Source organism: Chiloscyllium plagiosum, chromosome 30 (assembly GCF_004010195.1).
Source record: "Chiloscyllium plagiosum isolate BGI_BamShark_2017 chromosome 30, ASM401019v2, whole genome shotgun sequence".
Lineage (NCBI taxonomy): Eukaryota > Metazoa > Chordata > Chondrichthyes > Orectolobiformes > Hemiscylliidae > Chiloscyllium > Chiloscyllium plagiosum.
The window spans coordinates 7,259,745-7,276,492 of NC_057739.1; the positions used below are offsets into that span (position 1 = coordinate 7,259,745).

Genomic DNA, 16,748 nt, shown 5'->3' on the forward strand with positions numbered 1-16,748 from the left:
TGGGTTAGGTGGGCTTGGATCGGCGCAACATCGAGGGCCAAAGGGCCTGTACTGCGCTGTATTTTTCTATGTTCTATGTTCTAAGACTTTAGATTCATTGTACTCTCCACACGAACAAAGCAAGTAGGTACACAGTAAACACATTTTGTGTATGTAATTACTTAATAGAGAAAGCATCTCATCTTAAAATGCCAGAGGAATGGCACCTCCAAACATTCAACTCAGGTCTTGCAATTGGCGAGTCTGTTTTGTTCTGGAATTTTGCTCCACTTTTGTTTATTATCAGTTTACATGTTTTACTTGGTACTGATCACACATAATGAATGCAGCATTTTCAGCAAGGGCAGTAATCCCTGCTTTGTTGTCAGCTATTACAATTTTTTGTTACCATTATACATATTAATGTTATTTATAATTAAGGACAAAAGCCCTAACAGTGCACAGTTTATCCTTGTCAGTACATAAAGGCACTTCAACAATGCATTGCAGACTGAAATCCAGTTCAGACTTCCAGGTGGCTGGAATATAGGATAACAGAGCAGGAATGAATTATAGCTGGAAATCAAATTCAGATAATTCCAATATAGCTGATACCCGGGAATGAGGGCTGTTATGGTGCAGCAGTTGTATTACTGCCTCTGAGCCAAAAGACCTGGGTTCAAGTCCCACCCATTCCAGAGGTGTGTTACATTTGTGGGCAGGTAGATTAGAAAATATCTATCCAGGAATTAGTTGTAAAAGGAATCTAAATTAGGAATTTGGGTACAGAGGAACCTTGATTATCCGAACGAGATAGGCGGGCACAATTTTGTTTGGATAATTGATGATTCAGATAACTTATTTCAACTTAAACAGGGGAAACCATACTGATCTAACACTGTGCTGTACCGGAGAATTTGTTTAAATCTGTAATTTTAATGAGTCTGCCATTGAAACAAACTAATCTTTGCAGTCTGCAAGTTACAGGTTAAATGAAGAAGAACTACACCCATACCATGAAATCCCAGCATTAAACAAGGTCCCGAACAGCTGGTATGATCGCAAAACCACTTACACTATCAGTTTCCTGGAACTCGGTCTCGCAATAGAAAGATGGAAGCCCTGCCTTGTGCATGCATTTACGTTCTCGGCTGTTTTTTTAAAATTAACTATCTGGTAAAGTGCCAGGAATACTGTAAAACACTTAATTACGCAATGGGCTGTGTAACAACCCTTACCTAAGACATATCCAGCCACTGTTGCTTGAGCTGCTTGTGTTTCTTTGTTTTTGCCAGCATTTTCATATCTTCCTCAGTACAGGTAAGTCAGATACACTTACCTCTTTGATGTAACATTTTTGCGGGACCTTGAAATCATCTTTGGATGATCCGATATTCGGATATTTGGATAATCAAGGTTCCTCTGTATCACCGAAACAGAAATTGCTGGAGAAATTCAGCAGGTCTGGCAGTGTCTGTGGAGAGAAAGCAGAGTTAATGTTTCAAGTCTGGTGACCCTTCTTGCAAACTGAAAGTAGCAGGGAAAATTAATATTTATGCTGATGTTAGGGAAGGGAGGGGGAAAGGAGTGAGCAGATAGGTGGAGACAGAACCCAGAGAGAGAGAGTGACAGTTAAGCACTCAAAGGGATGGTTAATAATAAACCAGAAAAGGAGAAATGGGGACAATGAGTAGGCAAAAGTGGGTACGCTGTGCTGAAAGCATCGAAGAGCATGGTGCTGTAAAAACACAGCCAGTCAGACAGCATCCAAGGAGCAGGAGAATTGATGTTTTGAGCATAAAAGCAGCCCTTTTCATGACTGCCCGAGATGTGGGAATGGGTAAAGGACATGGAAGGAAGTGTCTCAGACCCTAAGATTTGGTGCTGTTCCTTCCTGCTTGCACTGAGCCTCACTGGAGCACTAACTGCCAACTGAACCTGCACGTTAACCTTAAAAAAAAAAAAAAAAAAAAAAATCCTAAGCTAGGACTTCTGAATCCCTTTGGGCGTCAGATTTCCAAAGCCTTTTCCCATTTAGAAAATGCTGTATGTTTCTGTTTTTCCTACTGAAGTACATAACCTCACAGTTTCCAACATTGTATTCCATCTGTCACTTTTTTGCCCACTCTCCTGGCCTGTCCAAGTCCTTCTGCAGCCTCCCTGCTTCTTCAATGCTACCTATTTTTGTGTCACCTGCAAACTTAACAATGCCCTCAGTTCCTTCATTCAGGTCATTAATCTGTAACATGAATAATTGTGGTCCAAATACTGATCCCTGCAGAACTCCACTAGTCACCAGCTTCCGTCCTGAAAAAGACTCCTTTACCCCCACTCCCTGTCTTCTGCCAGTCAGCAAATCCTCTATCCATGCCAGTATATTGCCCACAATACCATGGGTTTTTATCTTATATAGCATTGTGCTGTGTGGCACCTGGTACCTTCTGGAAATCCAAATTGATCACGTCCACTGGCTCTCCTTTGTCTAACTTGCTCAATACTCCCTCAAAGAATTCTAACATGTTTGTCAGGCATGACCTCCCCTTGACGAAGCCTTGTTGAATCTGCCCAATTTTATCATTAGGGTAGTAGTTGGCTGTTAGATTTTTTTTTTTGGCTTTTTGTGGACAATCCATACTTGCACAATTTTCCACATGTGTGAAAAGATGCTGTACTAGAGGAACTTGACTAGGGGCACAGTCGGTGCTGGAGTGCAAAGTCTTCAACACTTTTGCCGAATGACGTCAGGACCCATAGCCTTTTTCAGTATCCAGTGCCTTTAGTCATTTCTTGATACTTTGATATGGAGTAAATAGAATTAGTTGAAGACTGCTCACTATGAATTAGAAGACCTCAGGTAGAGGCTGAGATGCATTGTCCATGCAGTAATCCTAGCTGAAAAATGTTTGCAAGTGACTCACGTAGTGTGCTTTGTGCTGATCTGCTGGGCTCTGCATTGTTGAGGATGGGATATTGGTGGAGCTGCCTCCTCCACTGTGTTGTAATTGTCCACCTCCATTAACAACTGGATGTGGCAGTATTGCAGAGGTTAGGTCTTATCTGTTGGTATGGGATTGTTTAACCCTGTCACTTTCAAGTTTTTCTGTTGAGCATGTGAGGAGTTCTGTGGTGTAGCTTCACCTTGTTAGCACCTCATCTTTAGATGTCTGGTGTTTCTGTATACTTCATTGAACCTGTGTTGATCTTCCAGCATGATGGTAATGGCAGAGTCAGGGATATGCCAGGCCATGTGTTTCAGATTGTTGTTGAATACAATTCTGCTGCAGTTGATGGCCCATGGCACCTCAGAGATGCCTAGTTTTGAATTGCGAGATTTGTCCAAAGTCTGGCCTGTTAAGCAGTGTGGTAGTGCCACACAACAGGATAGAGAGTATTCTCACTGTGAAGATGGGACTTTGTCTCCACAGTGGTTGTGCTGTGGTCACTTTTGCGTTTTGTGGACAAACTCATCTGCTCCAGGATGGTTGTTAAAGACAAGGTCAAATAAGGTTTTTGTTTTTCTTATTCATTCAGCAAATGCTCCCCCTCCCCACCTAAATCTAGCAGCAATGCGGTTTAAGACTCAGCAGCTCAGAAAATAGTGGTGTTAAAATCCAGTTTTGGTGATGGATGTTGAAGCTTATGTCTTTACCTGCAGTGCTTCCTCAGTAGTGTTCAACATGGAGTAGGATTGATTCATCAGTTAGGTTGGTGTTAATCAGCAGGCGGTTTCCTTGCTCGTGTTTGGCCTGATGCCATATGAAATGTGGAGAGGGATGCTGAATTGAGTTTAATAATTGTGGATGCTATGTGAGTAGAACACTTCATAATCGTAATTTTTCAATCACTTTAAACTTGCCTTTGAAGTTTTCAATTGTGTTGTGCTGTGCTGCATTTATGGTACTCCTATTCGGTCTCGAGCACCGGCCAGTCAGCTAGACCACACAGAGCTTCATTCAGCATTGCATGGTTCCCAACTGCTGCGAAAGACTCTCAATGTACCTGATCCTTCCTATTTTCCAGGCCAGTCATCATTGTCGTTCTTTTATGGACATTCACTAGGGTATTTCTGAGGTCTGCCAGGGCATAGATGTGAAAGTCCTGAGCGCATTTCACATGAGATGAGATTGATACTGTCAGTCTGTGCTAGATTTGAAACTAGGCACAAAAGTAGTAAGCACAGCATTACTGCCAACCGATACTCAGGATTATTGATACACTTGGTTAGGTCTGTTGTATAATAATGGATGGACCTTTCTGCTGTTGGCTATGGAAAAAGTGAAATGACCAGTGATTCCCATAGAAAATAGTTATATTCACATATTTACCTGTTTAGAGAGATTATTGCACTCTGCTGGAGCAGGTGGGACTTGAATCCAAGCCCCCTAGCTCAGAAGCAGGGATGCTACCATGACATCACAAGAGCGCCCTGGTACCAATATTCAAGGTTTGCATAAAGATTTGTAGCTCGGGTGTTGGTTGTCATGGTTGGAGTATGTTCACCGAGCTGAGACGTTGATCTGCAGATGTTTCCTCCCCTGTATGGGTGACATCTTCAGTGCTTTGGACCCTCTGTGAAGCGCTGCTGTACTGTGTCCTCTGGAATTTATTTTGTTCCATGCCTGGTGCTTCAGGCTGCTAGTTCCAGTTGTTTGTTGTAATGACCGGGTCTAGGTCTATGTGCTTGATGATAGAGTCTGTGGATGAGTGACATGCTTATAGAAATTCTCTGGCTGTCCTCTGTTTAGTTTGTCCTATGGTCATTGTGTTGTTCCAGTCAAATTTGTGGTCCCTGTCATCTGTGCATATGGCTACTAGGGACAGCTGGTTGTGGCGTTTAATGGCTAATTGGTGTTCATGGATGCAGATTGCTAGTTGTCTGCCTGTTTGTCCTATCTAGTGTTTTGTGCAGTCTTTGCATGGAATCTTGTAAATTACGTGAGTCTTGCACATGATGGGTAATGGGTCTTTTGTCCTGGCAAGTTATTGTCTGAGCGTGGGTGTCGATTTATGGATTGTCTTGAATCCCAGTGGTCGGAGAAGTCTGGTTGTCAGTTCTGAGACATTTATGGTACCAATATAGATATTTTCTAACCAACCTGTTCAGAGATGTCACTACCCATCTTTGGAGCAGATGGCACTCGAACCCAAGCCTCCCAGCTCAGAGGTCAAGACATTACCACTGTGCATAGCATATACTTCCTAACTGAGCTACATCACATTGTCAGTTTTCTTTGTAGGTCTTGTTAATCAGCCTGTTCAGACAGATCAGCCAGATATTTTTTAAGATTAAGATCTATTAGAATTTTCTTTATTCCTTATTTCAGATTACAAGAATGTGGCAGGGGATTGTTTAAACAAGAGATGGCGCTCAGTCTCTGTGCCTTTGGATATCCCAGGTCAGTGACTAGTGTATGCAGCATGATATTGGCAACACTTGAATGCCTTGTTTTCTGCCCTAGGTAGTTAGGGTCATGAAACTGGTACTGAGCTGGCCAAACCAGGTAGGTATCAAATTTTCTTCCCGGTCATTTGCTAAATTTGGCCATTTTGATTGAGCGGTGGTGGCAGTGCTCCACTTGACAACAGGGGGGTAAGCATGAATTCCAGGAATTCCACTTCGTTGGTCTAGAAAGTGTAAAGAACTCTGCCACATGGAAAGTATTATATCATCAGATATGGGTATGATGTGAAGTATCTACCCTATCTTGGGGTGATCTGCCACACTCTTTCTTCCTTTTGTGTACTGCAGGAGCCTCTCTGCAGACCTGGCTAGGCCAGACCACCACACGTGATATTTAGTTCATGTGTAGCAATGCCCAGGTTGGCTTTGGGCTCAAAACCTACCGCCAATTAACGGATGCAACCAAAACATCCACAGCAATTTAGGTTTCCTGGATCTTTTCAAATGAGATGTGTGTGGAGTGTGCAGCTATTTTCTTGGTTCACCAAAGACCTCCATCCCATAATCCAAGTGTCAGAATAGACAAAAAGGTTGCGTGGTTTTTATTTTAATAGTTAATACAGATGCGCATTTAATATTTTTATTGGGCTATTCATTGTTCATACCAAACACTTAAAACCAAAAGAGAAACAAATACATAGGATCACTGCTCATACTCTGCTAAATTGTGTTAGATTATTCCTTGCAGTTTTCTTTCTCGTATTTCTGAAGATGTTGACCTTGACTGGATTAGTTTGAGACATGCTAGAAGTCACTGTAATGCATCATAGAATCCCTATAGTGTGTTAACAGGCTATTTGGCATTATAAGACAAAGGTGAGGACTGCAGATGCTGGAAATCAGAGTCTAGATTAGAGTGGTGCAACGAGTCCACACCAACTCTCCAAAGAGTAACCCACCCAAACCCATTCTCGTACGCTATTATTTTACATTTCCCCTGACTAATGCACATAACCAACACATTCCTGAATACTATGGGCAATTTAGCACAGCCAATTCAACTAACCCCCACATCTTTTGACTGCGGGAGGAAACCGGAGCACCTGGAGGAAACCCACGCTGACATGGGGCGAATGTGCAAACTCCACACAGACAGTCACCTTGGTCCCTGACGCTGTGAGGCAGCATTACTAATCACTAAGTCATGGTGCTATCCATCAAGTAGCTTTCCTTAAGTAGCTAATTCTTGTCTGGGAGTGCCGATCATTTCAAGCAGAGCATTTAAGATTAATTTGGTCATGCCTGGCATGTCAGTTTCCCTCACTTGTAATCACTATGAGCAGCCTGGTCAGAATTTGCACATTGATATCTTTCTTTTCCCATTTATAGAGCTGTGATTATGTGACTGTCATCAATGATACATAGTAGTTTTGATGCAGCTTAGGGAAAATGAGGTGTCACTGCCATTTGTGTATATACCTAACAGAGATTGCAGTAACAAATCTATTTTATTGAAATAAAATGGCATCTTCAGCTTTAAACTGAGCGATGTTGCTTAACACTTATTTCAAAGTGTGCAAAACAACCTTGCTGCTTGATGGTTCAATTTAAAGATGCTCTTCCCCTTTGACGTATTGCTCACTTCGGTTATATCAGATCAAGACATGCTGTCATCGCTCCTGGCTCATTTGTTGTTCCTGTGGTGCTGAAAGCTTTGTTAATTTTTCATTTGGGTGTAGATTTATTCCCAATAATCACAAACTAAGAAATACTCCCCCGCCATGAAACTGAGGTTTCAACTCCAGGCACTGAATCCTTTTATTAGTGGACTGCAAACCAAATTTGAGCACTTTCACAGAGGAAATAATAATTACATATAATCCAGACCCCAAATTGACAAATTGGTTTCATTTGTCTGTAAAGTGAATCTGCGAACCAGTATCGTGGTTATGTTTGTATAAACCAGATGTTTAATACAGATGACAATCTTTGTGAAATTGGATTAATAATTTGCTCTCTCGCTTTGAGATCATTGGTGGTTGTTGTTGCAGGAGGAGCGACCAGCAGTAAATCTGACATGGATATGGCTTATGAAAGGGCAAGGATCAGCCAGTCAGCGGAGGAACGTTGTTCCAGTCCTGTCATGTCTGCTGTCAAGGTACATACTGATTTCAGTCCAGGTTCTAGGTCCCAAAATCAACAGGGAGTGCTAAGTGGATTTAAAACTGAGTAGGGCAACCTGCATCAAACTTGCCCTCAGTTCTGTACCAATACTAAATTTGAAAAAAAACCTTCCATTCTAAATAATGATGGACCCAGTGGATGTCATGTTTGCTTAAATGATGATAATTCATGCACTTCAAAAGTAATTGTATATGCTGTTTTCTAAGGTTTCATTAGGGTAAGGAATCATTTAAATTCAAGCATTAATCTATATATTGTACTTCTAAGAATCCTGATTCTAAGAATACCAGAGAACTTTGAAATCTGTTAGAATGCCTTGATGATCATATTTATTTAAGGAGTATAAAGTGTGGAAAAACCAAGCTGACGGAAATAAGTGGCAGGACTCCAAAGTTGAATTGAAATAGTAAAAGAATCTTTGTAAACAAAAAACCCACAAAGTAATAGTATTTAAATAGGTACGGTGAACAAGTAAGATAATGACTTCAAACATCAAAAGCTTCCACCTTAATGTCAATCCAACCAACCAACAGCGCTCCTGAGTTAGTTGTGCTGTGGGTTACTGGCTTTCAATCTGATAGGCTTTTAAATTTATCATGCTTTGGAAGGCAATTGCTTTTAATTTTGGATTAAAAAAAACGAAAGAAGTGCAGGTACTAGAAATGAGTTGCAAAAACAGAAATTGCTGGAAAAACTAAACCGGTCTGGCAGCATCTGTGGAGAGAAAGCAGAATTAACCTTTTAGGTCTGTTAACCCTTCTTCAGAGGGATTTCTGACATGAAAAGTTAATTTCGTTAAACGTCAACTTCCATTTTAATCTGGATTTGGTTACACAAGTCACAGCTAATATGTGCATTTCTTTTCTGTAATGTTCGTATAAATGTGGTATCATAATATAAAGAGCACCATGTGTAAATCTGTTATAGAAAATTTGGGCAATATTTAAAAATCATGAATGAATACAGTATTTGAGTGGCACATTCTTCATAGTTTTTAACCACAGTCTGTACATTTTGCAATAAAGAATTATGTCATTATGATTTTTATCCCTTCTCAGAAGGAGAAAGGAAGAGAAGGAAGTAGAGTCTTGATGTGTGGTCTAAGTAGCTCCAAGCAGGTACACTTGGTGCCGAATGTTCAGAGCTGGTTAAACCCTGAGCAAGTAGTCCTGAGCTTGGGAAAGTGGACTACCTCCCTATGGGAAGGAAACATGCAGTCCTTATTAGGCAACTAAACTAACAGGTGATTTTGTTGGAAGATGGTCTTGACACTATTACGTTTGTCAGTAGGTTTATTTTGTGCCACCAAAGTGATTTTAAGCTTATAAGCATTGACTTGTTTTAGATCTTGCTTGATTTGAAACAGAGTTTGCATGCATCTGCAGTACCCTGGGCACTCTGATAGTTTCTTCATAGGTCTCTGTAAGAAAGAAGTTCAGTTCAATAAGCTTTACAATGATACTTTGTTTCATGGATCCTATTGAATACTATGGAATTAAAGAAAATGTGTGAGAGACAACATGACATTATGTCAGACTTCAAGACAAATTGTTCACTTATGTTTATGCAGTATGATTCTAGTTCGACTTCCTTTTAGATTCCTCTTGACAAGTTGAAAAATTGTATCTACTTGAAAATTTGAACTGAGCCCTATGGCCTAAGCTGAAGGTATCAAGATAGAGATTATAAGTCTTCAACCGTTTCTGAGTAAGTTCTGCTACCAAATGTATCAATTACACAGGGGCCTGAGAGCAAAATGAACACATTTCCCCCGAGCCAGCTGGCCGAGCAAGCAGTTCTGATAGGCATTTGGCTTTAAGACAAAAAGTGCTGGGGCAGATTTAATCCTGTTTTTGAAAAGTAGCAAGCAATCATGCGAGCGATATCTGACATCAATTTTTTGTTTCCATAGTCTTCCCTAAAGAAGAGTGTAACCATGATGGAGCAGCCTTCTGTGGTTTACCACTACATTGAGGGTGAAGAACGAGCAAGTGTAATCACCAATCACAGACAGCAGAATGCGATTTTAGAGGCTGCCAAGAAGGATCTTCTGACCTTGATGAAACTTGATGTGAGTTCTCAAGATATTTACTTACAACGTCAGTTTATTAATGTCACAAGTGCTGGATTACTACTTAGGTACGAATATAGGGAATTGTGATGAGTCTGATTTGGTTGTGGCTAAGTTATCATTCCTGCCGAGGGAGGAGGAAGTCCATGAAAGGAAGCCCTTGATCAGTCCAAGTTCCTGACTGGTAATCCTGGATTATCCAAATTTGTGCACGTTTATCATATGAGTGTGTCATTGACTTGGGAGCAGAGTTTGGCTTCTGCTCGAGTGAAATCAGAAACAAGCCTGAAAATGTGCAACAATGGAAAGTGAAGCTACGATTGCAATAGTCTCTGTCAACATGGGTGGCACTAAAAATCTTCTACTGTTTGTGACTGGAATGTTTGTGAATGTCAAAACACTACCCACACAGTATGAAGATAACAAAACCACCTGGATGATCTGCAGAGTTTTAAAGACTTGGATCAGGAAATCAAAGTGAAAGGATGGAAGAAAGAGAAGATTATGATCGTGGAGACTCAGAAGAGAGTGATGATTGTTTGCCAGTTTCCCAAACCAAAGCTGCAAAGATCATGGAGATGCTCATGGAGTATGTTTGCAGACTGGTTGGGTTACCTAGGGGCTTATTTGGTTACTCTGGAGGCTACATTTAACATGAATTTGTGGATGGGGGATCCCTGTGACTTGACATATCATAGTAGATGAGGAATAGTGCCTAAACTGACCTTGATTCACCACGGTCCCAGAGACCCTGAATGTTATCTCTTTTTACAATCCAAGATGCCATCAAATCGTCTTTCAAATCTCCCACTGCTGAAGAAGCTTTCATTTATGTAATATTTCAACATGTCTCCAGCGTTTCAAATGAAGTGCCAGTTGTGGGACTTCAGTTCATTTCTGGAATTTCCAACAATATATTGAATACATTCAGTGTTTGATTTTTATCTTTTCCTGTTATGATGCCATTTCAATTATGCTAAGTTTTAAGCCTCTTGGAGAGAGGAACCTTTGATCTGTTCTGGCCGTATTTGAGTATGGTGAAAGGCCAATAACTGATCATATTGACCAGGAATGTTGCTTTGAATGCTGGAGGTGTGTATGCAAATAGTATCAACACTGACCGATATATCTTGCCTGCTTAAAAATAAGCACAAGTTGCTAAGTATCTGAAAAAAGAGATGGATGACATATTATAAATAATTCAATGATTATTGAATGGTTCTGAATAATTACAAACTGAAAGTTAAGTAATGTGTGATGGAAAAAAACAAAGAACTGCAGATAGTGGAAATCAGAAACAATTCAGAAATAGCTGGAAAAACTTGGCAGCATCTGTGGAGAGAGAATTAACATTTTAGATCTAGTGACCCTTCCTCAAAGCTCTGTTGTTGTTATGCATAAACCTCCACAGTTACACTGAATTGGAAAAGACCCTGCTGGTATCTGCAGCACTGATTGTCTGTGAATGTGAATGATTTATCTATTTATGGGTGTGAAATACACGCATGCATTCGATATAGTAAACTATGACTCAGTATGCTTAGTGAGTTGCACTTTCTTAAAAAATTGTTTTGCCTGAAACTAACTGGTTTCCATTTAAATATGAATTTAGGAATTTATACTTTTCTTTTCTCTGCTTGGGTCTGTGTTCAATCTGATTCACAATTTTTGAGCTCAATTGAAACCTTTTTGGAAGGTAGTATCAAGACTGGAAACTTACAGGGATCCCCCTGTCTCTCAGCAGGGACATGCTTGAATTCCTCGCAGATTGAAATGCTTGACTGGCTTGCTCTAATCTTGCTATTGTGATTGCTACAAATTACAGTGACAATTGTTTAACTTCACGACCATTATAAACAGAATCTGATTATGCTCAAGCAAATATTTGAAATCCTCTACAGGATACAGTGGTGAAGTCCAACAGCTAAATCCTACCAGCAGATGTCCTTGGTTTGGAAGGATTACAAAGTGGAAGGCAATGAAAATAATAACCAATATAAAATTTAGAGTCCTTCTTTCTTACACACAAGTTAGGTTCTTTAATATAAAAAAATTTCCATAGCAAGTTTTTCAAATTTGTTTTACATTACAGTGCAGTGCCTGTTTGGATAGTAACAGGCTATTATTATTTGTTTCCAACAAAATCAGTGATCTGAAAACAGCATTGATTGATTGTTTTCTAATGCTTGCTTTGTGACCAGAACAGTGGTGGCAGCTTTCCGATTAATGATCATTTTCCCTCCTTCAATCCAAGCAGCCATCTGATTTGTTTTCCCAAGCGGCTGCTTCAGTTAATCGTATGTTCTGATGGTGCAATACATGACCGAACCTGACCTCTCTAATATAGGCTGTTAACAGTTGAGAGAAAATACTCGATACGACAAAGAATTATGAGCAACTTTCAAAATGATTCTCAAAGTTTTAAAACCTTTTTCTGCTTATATTAGAAATTTTTTTTCATGAGCACCGGAGGCTGAGAGGTGATGTTGTAGGAGTTTCTAAATCATGAGGGATGTTAGGTAGGGTTGATGGTCTTTTCTCTAGGATGGGGATTTTAAAACCGGGGGCACACTTTAAGGTGAGGGTAGAGAGATTTTAAAAAGAAATGATGTGGCAAATTTTTTACACAGGGTGTTTCGTGTGTGGAATGGGCTTCCTGAGGAAGTGGTGAATGTGAGCACAATTTCAGTGCTTCAGAGACATTTGGAGAAGTGCATGAATAGGCAAGGTTTCAAGGGATATAGGCCAGGAGCAGGAACTGGTTTGTTTTCATGCTGTATGACTCTATACAGTGAGCCGATTTTGAACTTTTTAAATTGTCACAACCTTTAAATGTATCTGCATGCGAAAGAGTGGGGTGAAAAGCAGGGGGATCCTGTGAAAGTATGGGAGGCCTTTCTGCTATAGTGGAAGCACATCTCTCATAAATCCGTCGCAGCTCCCAAAGTTTCAGCTTGCTCCTGCACTTTGTGAGGCCTTATTGTAAATATCACTGAGCCCAGTTAGTGCGCAGGAGCTGAATCAGTCTCAGTGGTGGGTATTACATCTTAGGCTTTTCTTTGTTACCGTGGGTTTCTTATGCCCACGTGCCCTTGTGTGCCCAGGGTCGCACCCTAATTATTATCTGCTAAAAGATGGAAAGCTCCCCAATGTCAAACCAGTGCACGTAACTAGGTTAGATTTATGAAAATGCTAATTAAATATTGAGCTTCAGGAAAATATTCAACCTAGTGAAGTTGTTTAAAAATAAATCAACTTTAATGTTAATAAATGAAATGGTCTTTCATTTGTCTTATTCATTGTACAGTTAGATGGGTATTAGTGTATCTGGTTGTTTGTCAATCTTATATAATATTGTGTATTTAATGGAAATTTCCTGCATGCTGCCGCAATTTGCATGTTTTTCCTCAGTAGAAAAGTAAAGGAGAAATAAGAGTTCAAAAGCCTCAATTCGGAGGCCAATCACTAAAACTTTAATTGGAATGATTCAGAAAAGGTTAGCATGGCACTACACAAGGATGACATCCAAATTTGTGAAGTGTTCCATGCTGTAAAAAAAAAGGTCTGAACTATTTTGTGGAATACTAATGAGCACTTGAAGATCCTTAAGAACCTCTCTTGTATATAAGCTCCTGACCAGACATCAGTTCAGTCACCCTCGCCCTACCTCAGTGAGTTCACTGTGATCTTCAGTGTTTTTTGGTAAGGAAAGATATTTTTGCCCTATGAACCTAAATTAATAGAAGTAATTGAGAATAAATGCAATCTTCACTACACTTATACGGTTGCCTAACTGGTACTTTCTACATGTTTTCCAGATTTAAAGTCTGTATCAAGGTACATGTTTGTCATGTTGGGTCTGACTTCAGGTCCACACAATTCAACAATATACCTTTAGTACTGACCTGTACTGACCGGCTAACTTTGCATGTCTACTTAAAATGGGCTCTCACTTCTGCGATTTAGCAGCAAACTCTATTTGCTGTTTGAAATGTGTGCATTCCAATAACCACAGCACATACTTGCATTTCTAATGATGCTGGCAACCTTCTATTTCATAAGACAGAGATCAATTACCAGTGACGAAATTGGAATGATACAGGGATGATTAGCATGGTCCTGCGCAAGGATGATATGCAAACTTATGACGTGATCCATATTTTAAAGCAAACTTATTGTGTGAATTGCTTCTGCAGTGGTGGTTAACGTAAGCAGTGCCTGAAGTGGATATATGTTGATGCAGAGACGACAGTGAACTGTTTCTTTCTGGTTCCTCTTCTCAACCAGCTGAGCTTTTGGTTTTTGTTTGCCTCCTCGACTGTCCTTCCCAACAGTCAGCCTTCAGAAGTCTTGGTCTTTAGCGATTCTTTCCCAGTTGTTTGTATTTGTCCACCACCCTCAGGTGTCCTTCTGACAGAAATGTGGGTCCAAGGAGTACAGATACTGATGTTATATATGTGCCTTTATGTAGTATGTTTGACATAGTAAAAACCCAGGACTGTTCACAGAAGCATAATCGTTGAATCCACCGTATAGTTCAAACCGGACAAACTTAGCAACAAGAGAGATCGATGCAGTACTGTGCAATAGATTTTCAATTTGCAACGTACTTTTAAAACCAGAAAACTGAAGTAACTGTTATTCATACAATTTGTGTTTTCTCTTCTAAATTCTACCTTTAAAGTAAGCAAAGCACTTGGCTTTGCATTAACATTATTTTTTCATTTTAGTGGTGAACTATCGCTGTAACATGAATGTTGCAATTATTCCCAAAGATTTTCATCTGAAATTTAGTCTTTGTAGGATGACAGTAAATATATTCTTTTTTTTAATAGATATTTTTATTAGAAATTTAACATTTTTACAAATTTACAAAAATAAACAAGACTCTCAAGTACAAACATTGATCTACAATTAAATCTTAAATAAATAATAGCCAAAATTTAACAAAAGAAAAATACCGAGAAAGAAAAGAAAAACTCAACTAACTACTAATCTAACCTACAACTAACCAGAGTGTATAATTAAGTCTCTTACATTATTCAAATAAGAGAAAGAAGAAGAAAAAAACAACGGATAACACAGAAATTAGATAGTGAGATACATGCTGGGAATGTGCTAACATCAAATGTAACAAAACCCGTATTCGTGCGGGATTCCTCTTCCAAGGGCCGCGGACCAGCCAGGTTCGTAATCTCAATTAAATAAAAGCCCTTGTTAGGATAGCCGAAGTATCTGTATTTATATAATTCAAGAAGGGCTGCCATATTTTATGAAATAATTCAGTCTTTTGGTGCACCATATTTGTAAGGAAGTCAAGGGAAATACATTCCATAATTAATCTGTGCCAATTTGAAAGTCCAGGGGGCCCCTCAGCCACCCAGTTTACCAAAATATTTTTCCTTGCACAGAAAGAGAGAATAGAAAATAATCTCTTCCCGTGCATATCCAGGGAGGGTAAGTTCGAAAAGCCCAAAAGGAGAGATACAGGGTCCACTTTAATTTCCGTTCCTAAAATTTCTGTCAGGGTACTTGCTACTTTAGTCCAGTATCTATGGATCTTACGACAGGTCCATAGGCAATGTACAAGAATGTCCACCTCTATTTTACATTTGGGACACATTGGAGATGCTCCTGCCTTAAATTTTGCCAATCGATCCAGTGCTATATGGGCCCTATGAAGTATCTTCAGCTGGGTAGCCTGAGTTCTGTTGCAGATGGTGATTCTTGCATTTTCCCAAATCTCATTCCACGTTTCTATAGAGATTTCTAGTCCCAAATCCTGATCCCATGTTTTACGCAGATTGTCCATATCTCCCGATACTTCATCATGTAGTAAATGAGAAATACTACTGACGGAAGATACCCCCATTGGTCGTAGCACTCTACATTCTCTATCTGATTTATAAAGACTATCTAATAACGTAGTCTTCTTCTGTATATAATCTTGAATTTGGAAGTATCGAAAGAGGTCTCCATTAGGTAATCCGAATTTCTGACACAGCTGTTCAAAAGACATTAGGACCCTTTCTTTAAATAGGTCCCCTAAACATGAGATACCCCTGGATCTCCAGAGTTTAAAAGTGGCATTTGTAAACCCCGGTTGAAATCCCCATGCTCCCACTATCGGAGCATAGGGGGATGTTTTATGTGAGTTGCCCTCATTTTGCCGCATTATATTCCAAGCTTTAATTGTGTTTAGTATTATAGGGTTTTTACAGTGATCCGTAATGATTTTCCTCTTGTCTGCAAATAAAAGGTTAATAAGTCGGTATTTTACTTGAGAAGCCTCGATGTCCAGCCAGATTGATTGCGGGTCAGACAAGACCCAATCAGCTATGTAACTTAACAGGGAACTTAACTGATATTTCCTAAAATCTGGAAAGTCCAATCCTCCCCTTGCCTGTGGAAGCTGTAGATTCTTCAGCTTAATGAGGGGCCGTCTATGATTACAGATAAAGGAACCCAACCAGCCATATAACTTACGTAGTGCCAGCCTCGGCAGCATCACCGGAAGCATTCTCATAGGATATAGGAGACGGGGCAGGACATTCATTTCAATTAGTGCTATTCTACCCAGCCAGGAAATTGGAAGGTCTCCCCATCGCTGGAGGTCCTGCCTTATCCTTTCCAGTAAATGCACAAAGTTAGCCTTGTATAACTGATCAAATACTGGAGTAATAAAAATGCCTAAATATAAGAAACCCTCCAGGGACCACCGAAAGGGAAAGTGGGATCCGCCCACTAAGTGGGGTATCATAGCAAGGCCACCCATTGGCATAGCCTCCGATTTTGAGAAATTAATTTTGTAGCCTGAGAATGCGCTAAATGTATTAATAACTTGGATTAAGCGAGGCATGGACATCAGAGGATTACTGAGGAATAGAAGAACATCTGCATAAAGGGTAATTTTATATTTACCTGTACCAATCCTCGGGGCCGTTATATTAGGATCAGCCCATATAGATTCTGCTCGTGGTTCAATTATTAGCGTAAATAACAATGGCGAGAGCGGACATCCCTGACGGCAGCCCTTACCCACACTGAAGCTATCTGAGCCTAATCCATTGGTAACCACAACTGCTTTGGGATCACTATACAATGTTGAGACCC

General features: G+C 40.0%; 1 protein-coding gene, 1 non-coding gene and 1 pseudogene across 7 annotated transcripts in view; all 3 read left to right on the forward strand.

Annotated features, from left to right (window-relative positions):
• Window positions 1-16,748, forward strand: part of pnpla7b (patatin-like phospholipase domain containing 7b) — a 345,798-nt gene that overhangs the window by 97,271 nt on the left and 231,779 nt on the right. For 5 of the 6 annotated variants that reach the window (XM_043719904.1, XM_043719899.1, XM_043719902.1 and 2 more), the window contains exons 13-15: window positions 5,304-5,375; window positions 7,432-7,538; window positions 9,477-9,635. In XM_043719904.1, coding sequence (XP_043575839.1) covers window positions 5,304-5,375; window positions 7,432-7,538; window positions 9,477-9,635 — 338 coding nt within the window. The remainder of the gene's footprint in view (window positions 1-5,303; window positions 5,376-7,431; window positions 7,539-9,476; window positions 9,636-16,748) is intronic. The other variant, XM_043719901.1, reaches the window with a different exon arrangement.
• On the forward strand, window positions 13,079-13,188 carry LOC122565029. Its single transcript, XR_006316064.1, has one exon. It is a non-coding gene; the product is annotated as a U6 spliceosomal RNA (small nuclear RNA).
• On the forward strand, window positions 13,701-13,799 carry LOC122565028 (annotated as a pseudogene).